We start from the raw sequence: 8,851 nt of genomic DNA, 5'->3' as shown, positions 1-8,851 counted from the left end.
GGCTGCCATATGAGCCAGTGGGCTTTGCCTTTCAAAAGGGAATGGAGAGACTGGAGAGGGTGCGGAGGAGGCCTGCCAAGATGGAGTGAGGAGCCTAAAGCAGGAGCTGTGAGGAGAGTCTGAGGGAACTGGGCCTCTCTAGCCTGCTGAAGTGGAGGCATGGGGCAACCTCATAAGAGCCTACACCTACGTGGAGAGATGATGGAGCCAAGCTCTCTTCTGCAGTGGCCAATGCTAGGACAGAGGCAACAGCCACAAACTGCCTCTTGGGAGCTTCAGGCTGAGCCTCAAGAAAAAGAAAATGGACTAGGAGGAGCGTTGCTGTGATCTCCACCTTTGGAGCTCTTCAGGTTTGAGCTCCACAGCCACAGCCAGCCTGGAGGCTGGACTAGAGACCCCCAGAAGACTCTTTCCCACCAACCCTTCCAAGAGCCTGTGCCTTCACCACGTGCCCTCTGAGAAAAGATGAAGGTGGAGGTGAGGGTCTCTGCATCATATGCTCATAGGAGAATTCAGGGTGGAAGGCAGCTAAGGAGGTTGGTAGTGCAACGCCCAGCTCCAAGCAGGGCAAGCTCTGAGGTCAGACCAGGTTGCTCAGTACATGCCAGCATCCAGAGAGAGAGCTTACACGTGAAGCAGGCACCTAGGCCACCATTACAGACATGGAGATGAGGCATTTGACCAGCTCCATGAACACAGCTGACAGTATGCCATGCCTCCTGAGATTCCTGGGAACATCCACCTCCTTGTCCAGAGGAGTGCCTTCCTTCTGCAAGTTTCCTGGCATAGCTGCAGAGCATGGGGTGCTTTAGGCTGTAAACAGAATTGAAAGAAAGCCTCTGCCTTGGGTACTCTCAACTGAATTGCTGAAAGAGAGAAGGATGGAGGGATCTCAGCATTTGCAGGTTCCTGTGGGAGATGTAAGGCCTCCAAGAAAGGAGCTGAAGAGAACACTTTAGAACTAGCATAGCCTTTAGATCATTTCTGATGTGATGGCTCTGCTCCCCAGCTCAATCATTGGCACCCACAAACCTCACCTGCTCTTCCTTTCTCTCCTCCCAAACCCTGAGCAAGGGACAGGAGGAAAGGCAGCAGAAAGGCCCTTAGGGCTCTGTGAATGAGCTGGGGTCTGGCACTTGGCAGGGCCACAGTGTCATTGCAGTGGACCCCCAAGAAAGAACCAAGGTGGGAAGTGAGTGTGCAAGGCTGAATCCACAAAGTCCATGGCAGGCAAGGCTGTGTCTCTGGCTGTGTCTGGAGAGCAGGAGAGCTCCAGCAGAGACCAAGGTGGGGCTGAAACTGAGGCCTGGCTTCAATGGTCTGCTGGGCCCATGGACAGAGGGGTGAGTGGAGGCCGCAGGTGATGCTGGTCAGGGCCATGAAGGCCTATGGATGGTGTCAGGGCCCTGACACTGCCCCCATGGGATCCCACCTGCCAGTGCCCTCAACAGGCCAAGTTCTCATGCCCTCATGTCCAGGGTCTGTGCTCTGCGACTCTCCTTCCCCATTTCCTGGGAATCTGGGAGACCACAATTTCATAGTCCCTACCACCAAGGCTGACACTGGTCTTCACATCCCTGACCAGCTCTTCCTCGTTTGGGAGTACCAGGTCCAGGTGAGCATCAGAGTGGATGGCCCGTTTTGAAGTTGACCCCCACAAAAGCTCCCACCTCACCTGTTGCCTGTCCCACAGAGAACCTCCATTTATCTGAGCTGCCCTGAAATCACACAGGGCATCCCCCACTTCTCACCTTCCCCGTCGGTCTCTCCTAAAGGCGCTGTATCTCCATCCACCACAAAAGCCATGGGAGCTGTCCTTCCCCACCTCAGCTCTCCTTCCCCTGATGTCCCAGCTCTGTGATGGCGCACGAGGCTCCTGCTGTCTGTGCCCCCGGTTGTGGGCTTTGGTGCACATTTGGGCTGCAGCACCTCAGATAGGGCAGCAGGGCCAAGGGCAGACTTGTCACGTGGAAACCTGGTACCCACGGACTCGACCCCTGGGTGGCAAGGCTTTGCTTCCCAGCAGAGGCATGCTGGAGGGGATGGCAGGTGGCAAGAGAATGAGGAAGGAGGTTGCCACAAGGAGAGCAAAAGCTGCAGTCCCCAAGGCCCGAGAGCAACAGGCCTGGGCTGTGCAGCCCTGGCAGGAGAGGGCTTTGCTGTCCCAGGTGACTCTGCAGCACTGTGTGGGGCCCTGTGACAGAGGGGAAGCTGCTGTCCAAGAAGGACAAGGTGCTGCTGAGAAAGTCCCTGCGGGAGGACAGCCTGTGATCCAGCCACCCTGTGGCCATCATGCTGGAGGCCGACCGGCTAGAGAGCAGCTCTGCAGAGAAGGACCTTGGGGTCCTCCTGCAGCGAGGACAAGCAGCTGAGCATGGGCCATCAATGCAGCCCTGCGGCAAAGGCCAACAGCCTCCTGGGCTGCGTTAGGAAAAGCACTGGTGGCAGATGGAGGGAGGTGGCCCTTCCCCTCTGCTCGGCACTGCTGAGGCCCCATCTGGAGTGCTGTGTTGAGTGCTGGGCTGCCCAGTACAGCCAACTTGTTGACCCACTGAAGCAAGTGCAGCAAAGGGCCCCAAAGCTGGTTTAAGGGACTGGAGCATCTTTCCTAAGAGGAAAGGCTGAGATATGGGGCACTGTTCAGGGTAGAGAAGAAAAGGCTTGGAGAGATCTTAGTCATGTCTATCAAATCCCATCTGAGCCCAAGAAAACACTATTTGACTGTGAGGGCTGTCAATCACTGGAACAGATTGCCCAGAGAGGTTGTGCAGTGTACCTCCATGGAGATAGTCGAAACCCAGCTAGACAAGGCGCTGAGCAAGCTGCTGTGGCTGACCCTGCCTCAGCTGAGGCCTTCAGCTAGATGACATCCAGAGGTCCCTTCCAATCTCAACAGTTCCATCATTCTGTGAGTATAAAGGAGAAAAGTAAGACAGAAAGACATGAACCCCACATAGCCTTGGCCACAAATATGGTGGGATCCCGTGGAGAAAACGCAAGCTGGAGCAGGGGAAAAGTGTGAGGAAGGAGCGGCAGAGATGTTCTGTGCTGACTGTAACCCCCATTCCCCATCCCTCCCCCTCCTTGTCTTGGGGTTGGGTGAGTAGAAGTGTTGGGAATGAAGGAGTAATCTGAGCTTGGGAAAAAGGAGTGGCGTGGAGGAATGGTCTGTAATATTTTTGTTAGAGTTTCGCACAATCCACAGCTTTTTTTTTAATTGGCAATAAGTTAAATTGATCTTCCCCAAGTCAACTCTTCTTTGCCCAGTAATTGGTAAGTGATGACAATGACAGTAAGGGCTCAGTGCTCTCCTTTTCTTTACCTTGACCCATAAGCTTTTCTCTATTTTTTCCTCCCTTTGTGCTGTTGTTTTGAGGAGGGAGAGTGAGGGAGCAGCTGGGTGGCTGGGTGGCTGCTGCTCAAAGTTAACCCAGCACAGGAGCGCATCAGGCCTGCTGCATGCAATCTGGGGCTCCCCAGCACAAGGCAGGCCCTGACAGAGTGGCGCGAGTCCTGCAGAGGCCAGAAGGATGGTTGGGGCCTGGAGCACATTGTGGGCAAGGGGAGGCTGAGAGAGCTGAGTTTTGAGAAATCCCTCAGAGCCCCACACCAGAGCAAGGACCCAGGCCAGTTGGTGGGAGCTCAAAGAATGGAGATTTTCGGTACATGTCACGACACGGCCGTGAGCACCTGATCTAGCTGGAGGTGTCTGAGAACGGGCTTGGCTGAGAGACCAGCAGTGGCAAGAGCTCTGGGACTTGGTTTGTAAGGAGTGTCAGTAGGAAACTGGTTTTCTTTTCATTACTAATGGCAGTGGAGCTGGGTATCAGAGAGCCCCAGAGGAGAACAGGGGTGTCCATGCCGCAAAGGTCCCTCCTCAGGGCTGGGGTGTATGGCCAGAGCTGGAAATGGCCGGTGTGTGGGGTGCTCAGGGAAAATTGCCCTGGGACAGCTTCCCTGGGGTGTCCAGGGAAGACGGCACAGACCAGGCCCCTCTCTTCTGTCTGTCCTTCACCATGAGGCCTGGCTCTGCACTGTGAGCACCCTGCCCTCACTTTGCACGCTCACACAGCTGAGTTCTCCACGGGTGTTTTCCTCTGCCAGACACTTTCCTGCCCAGCCCAGCCCCTCCCCAGCTCTCCCCACCTCCCCTGCATTCTGCCCAGCCCAGCCAAGCCCAGCAGCCCACTCTGCCCTGGCCCCACCACACTGCCCACCCCAGGGTGCTGCAGAGCTCTGGGTGCTCCCCCCTCACTCCCATGCCACTTCAGAGTCCTTCTGTGTGCATACCTCGATTCAGTGCTTTACTTTTGGGGGACATCACCTCTGAGGGGTTTCACCTTCTGAGGCTTTATTCCCTCCCAGCCCAAGGCACATGGCAAGTCCCCATCCCCTCCCCATCCCTCCACATTCATTTCTGTATGTGCCATCAGTCCTGTCATACGTGAAGCAGCCTGAGGAGGGAATTGGGAGCCCATGCCCCATCTCCACTGCCACTGGACACCACAAAGAGAGCCTTTAAAACCACAACGTTCAGTTCAATGGAACCCCAAGGTACCGTGAGCTTAACCCCAATCACAGGGAGAACACAAAGAGACAAAACTCTTTAAAAGACCAGTTCCGTGGACATTTTATTGGCAGCACCTTTGGAGGAAGAGCTCAGCCTTCAGGCACTGCACGTGGGAGATGCCCTTTGATTGCAGAGCTGCTATTGGACAGGCCACATCTGATCCAGTGTTGTACAAGGGTCAGAAACAACTGGATGAAACTTCAAGACAAGTAGTAGAAGCCCAGAAAATGATCTATAGGTACGATTATGACAAGAGAAAAAAGCAGGCTCTTGGCCTCAGGGAAATGCGCAGAGCAGGGGAGGCAAGTTATTGTCGGTGAAACAGCATCCGTTCGGCCAGTTTCCATAGGGCATCCTTGAGCTCCTGGTTCCTCATGCTGTAGATGAGGGGGTTCAATGCTGGAGGCACCACCGAATACAGAACAGTCACCACCAGGTCCAGCCATGGGGAGGAGATGGAGGGGGCCTTCAGGTGGGCAACGATGGCAGTGCTGACAAACAGGGAGACCACGGCCAGGTGAGGGAGGCACATGGAAAAGGCTTTGTGCCGTCCCTGCTCAGAGGGGATCCTCAGCACGGCCCTGAAGATCTGCACATAGGACACCACAATGAAAACAAAACACCCAAAAAGTAAACAGGCACTAACCACAGCAAGGCGAATTTCCCTGAGGTAGGAGTGTGAGCAGGCGAGCTTGAGGATGTGGGGGATTTCACAGAAGAACGGGTGCAGGACATTGCCTTGGCAGAGAGGTAGGGAAAAAGTATTGGCAGTGTGCAGCACAGCATGGAGAAAGCCACTGCCCCAGGCAGCTGCTGCCATGTGGACACAAGCTCTGCTGCCCAGGAGGGTCCCGTAGTGCAGGGGTTGGCAGATGGCAACGTAGCGGTCATAGGCCATGACAGTGAGAAGAAAATACTCCCCTACAATCAAGAAGAGATAGAAAAAGACCTGGGCAGCACATCCTGTGTAGGAGATGGCCCTGGTGTCCCACAGGGAATTGGCCATGGCTTTGGGGAGAATGGTGGAGATGGAGCCCAGGTCGAGGAGGGAGAGGTTGAGGAGGAAGAAGTACATGGGGGTGTGGAGGTGGTGGTCGCAGGCTATGATGGTGATGATGAGGCCATTGCCCAGGAGGGCAGCCAGGTAGATGCCCAGCAAGAGCCAGAAGTGCAACAGCTGCAGCTCCCGTGTCTCTGCAAAGGCCAGGAGGAAGAACTCTGTGATGGAGCTGCTGTTGGATATTTTCTTCCCCTGGGAATGGGAGCCTGTCCAAGGAGGAAAATGCATCAGTAACTTGGGACAGATCTATCTGAGCAAAATCGATTCAGTTTCTCATAGAATCCTCCTAGACTTCCTCTCACTTTTCTAGGAAGATCTCTGGCAGGTCCCTTGCAGGAGCTGTGGTTGGTGCTGGCTGAGGGTGCCCTAGGGAGCCAGGGGCTCTGCTGTGGGCTCTGGAGGAGTCAATCCTGCCCTACAGTTACAGGTAAATAGGAACATGGGTGATCTCAGGTTAAATCCACTTTTGATATCAAGGTGATTTCAGCATTGTTGCTCCCAATTCACCTGAGGGCAGAGCAGAGCTGAGGGGATTTTGGTTTGTTTCTTCTGTTCTAGTTGTCCCACCACACCTGAGGAGTGTTTTTAAGGCAGAAATCTTTGGCATTCCTGCTGCACTCCCAGTGAAACCTTGTGGGTCTTGACAGGCAAAGGGACTGTCCCTTAGTGCAGAGGGAGGACAGCCGGTCGGTCCATCAGCCCTCGACTCAGCTGCCTTGTGCTGGCAGCTTTCTGAGCTGGAGGACTATCACACTCCCGTGTTCCCCGCAAAAGAAATACTCAGGAAAGTGCTGAGACCAGAGGAATCCAGTTTCCAAGTGCACATCTCCAAACCCCTGCTCCCATCTCATCGTACCTGAGGAGGATCTCATCTCTCCCTTCCCAGCCAGGGACACAGAGCGCTCATTCCAGCTGCCCGCAGACAGCCCTCCAGCAGCACTTCCTTGGCCTCAGCCCCGTCGAGTCTTCTCTGTTGGGCACTTGGAAAACACAAGGTTGCCATGGGTGAGTTGTGACCTTCTGGAAGGCAGCCTGCAGCCCAGCAGGACCCCCCAGGGAAGGACTCAAATGTCCTCAAGATGGGCTGCCCTGAACGGAGGGGCAGGTCTTCTCCAGCCCCACACACTGTAGTGCCCAGAGCCCCAAAGGCTGGGAGGGGGTTTGGTTGCTTTTCCTCCATGGAAAAATCGGCATGGCAGGACCCATAGTGCTGGTGTCTCAGCTGAACCTGAATCCCCACCCCACTGTTTGTTGGTCGGGCTGCTGGGAAGGCAACCGATGGCCAAGTGGTTGTGATGCTGAGGGTAGGGAGCAAGGCAGTGAGGGAGAGGAGACCACGGAGTTGCTCCAGGGAAGATGCTTGCACTGCAGGGGATGGCAGGGAGGTGCCTGAATCCCCCCTCCCACCACATTTCTGAGCTGTGCTCCCTCTCCCCCTCTGACAATGTCTCTGCTGCCTGGAGCTGTCTCTGCCGGGAACTGCTTCTCTGTGCCCAGGTCTCTGCCCTTTCAGTGCTCACAGAAAGACAGCCCCATCCCTTTCACTGTGTGCTCAGCTCTGCCCTGCAAACCCCTCCTGGCAGCGGGGAACTGCCCCGGGGGCATCTCTCTCTGTACAAGGGCTAAGGAGCAGCTCAGATAGATAACTCCGAAAGAGAAGGGGCATCTCTGTGCCTTCTCAAGAGCGCAAAAATAAATTCCCATCTCCCACTGCCCACCCAGCCAACCAAGAGGACTACTCTCAAAGCACGGACTCCTTCCCTTTCAGGTAATCCCCACTTTGACCATCCTCTGGAAAAGTTTCCTTGGAAATGCCCTGGGGGTGATCCCCAGGGGCGCAGGTACCCTCCGCAGAAGGAGAGCCCTGGGCACCCCTGGCTGCAGACCCAGCTTTCTACCCCTGCAGTCATCCCCAAGACAAGGAAACCATCATTCCCTGTCCTACTGACGTGCAGCAGGGAAGCCCTGCTCAAGAGCACGTCCTCCTCCTCTGCACTAGGGAAACGGTGAGAATCCTCCTGCCAGGTCCTACAGGCTGTGGGATGAACCAGGTCTCGGAGATGCCGCCAGGAACACCGGGTTCAGTGCCCTGCAGCCAGAGACTTACCGTAGAGAGGGCTGTGAAGATTTCTGCCCCAGTGAGAGCTCAGCCATCCTCCCACTCCACACTGCCTTTAACCTCTCCCTGCCTCGCTCCTCTCCCCTTGGTGCCTGCAGGCAGTGCCCTCAGCCCTGCTGCGCTTTGGGCAGAGCTGTCTCTCTGCTGTGCTGCCCGCTTGCCGTAAGCTTCCCCCGTCCCAGGAGGACAACCCAGCTCAGCATTAGAGCACCAGCCCAAGGCATCTCCTTCTCGGCCCTCTTTGGACTCCCTTGAGATGTCCCTGGGGCTCCAGGGGAACCTGCTGTGAAACACGCTGAAGCAATCGTTGATGTTCCCTCCCTCAGCTGGGGAGAGACACTGCTTTCCAACTGTGTCATTTCTCCTGTCAAAGACAGAGCTGGGCATGAGAATCGCCTTTCCTTGGCCCATCATCTGACAGGACAACCAGCCAGTGACAGGGAGGGATCTCCTTGACCCCTGCTGAGGCAAGGGATTCAGCTGACTCATTCGAGGCATCCCATCCTGAGTTGGAAGTCCTGGGGCTAGAAGAGGTGCACATCTCCCTCTCGTGCACAGCACTAAGCCACAGGAGGTGAGATTCCTCTTGCCTCAGTTCACGTGGGCACAAAACAGGCACCTGCATGTGAGCTGCTTCTCTCAGCTCCCATGCTAAGTAATGCTGATTGAGGGAGTTGTTCAGGTGGGAACACCTGGTGACATCTGAGGGGACACCAGAGGTTGTCCAAGCTATGGGCAGGTGACTGCAAGCTCTCAGGGAGCAGTGCTGAGAGACGGGGCAGTGTCTGGGGGCATCGTCTTGGAGCCCGGTGGGGAATTCCTTTGGTACACTGAAATGACAGCAGATGTTTACGTTTAGGAGAACTAAAAGCTTCCCTTTTCCTAATGTCCACAGCAGCCTATAGAGGTAGTCAGGTGACCAAATGGAGCTAAGTCCCTCTCCTTCTCTTCTCCATCAGCTCTATTTCCTAGATCTCCATTGACTGTAATGGCAGTTGGCTCATGGACATCCCCCCATTGCTTCACCTAATTCAGGGCAGCTTCTCAATGGCCAAATACAGGCCTGTGGTGCTATGCGAGATGCCAGGGCTCTCCAGCACAA

At 55.4% G+C, this 8,851-nt stretch overlaps 1 protein-coding gene across 1 annotated transcript; it reads right to left on the bottom strand.

Annotated features, from left to right (window-relative positions):
* Positions 1–4,877: 4,877 nt before the first annotated feature.
* LOC127028275 (olfactory receptor 14J1-like) lies at positions 4,878–5,807 on the bottom strand. The gene has a single exon (XM_050914004.1). The coding sequence runs from the start codon at positions 5,643–5,645 to the stop codon at positions 4,878–4,880; it is 768 nt and encodes a 255-aa protein (XP_050769961.1). The 5' UTR covers positions 5,646–5,807.
* Between the last annotated feature and the right edge of the window lie 3,044 nt (positions 5,808–8,851).

This window comes from Gymnogyps californianus, unplaced genomic scaffold (assembly GCF_018139145.2).
Source record: "Gymnogyps californianus isolate 813 unplaced genomic scaffold, ASM1813914v2 HiC_scaffold_31, whole genome shotgun sequence".
NCBI classification, from domain to species: domain Eukaryota; kingdom Metazoa; phylum Chordata; class Aves; order Accipitriformes; family Cathartidae; genus Gymnogyps; species Gymnogyps californianus.
This window is presented reverse-complemented; position numbering and strand designations above follow the sequence as displayed.

Coding starts and splice junctions, on each gene's coding strand:
- LOC127028275 (XM_050914004.1), bottom strand. CDS start 5,645: ATGTACTTCTTCCTCCTCAACCTCTCCCTCCTCGACCTGGGCTCCATC.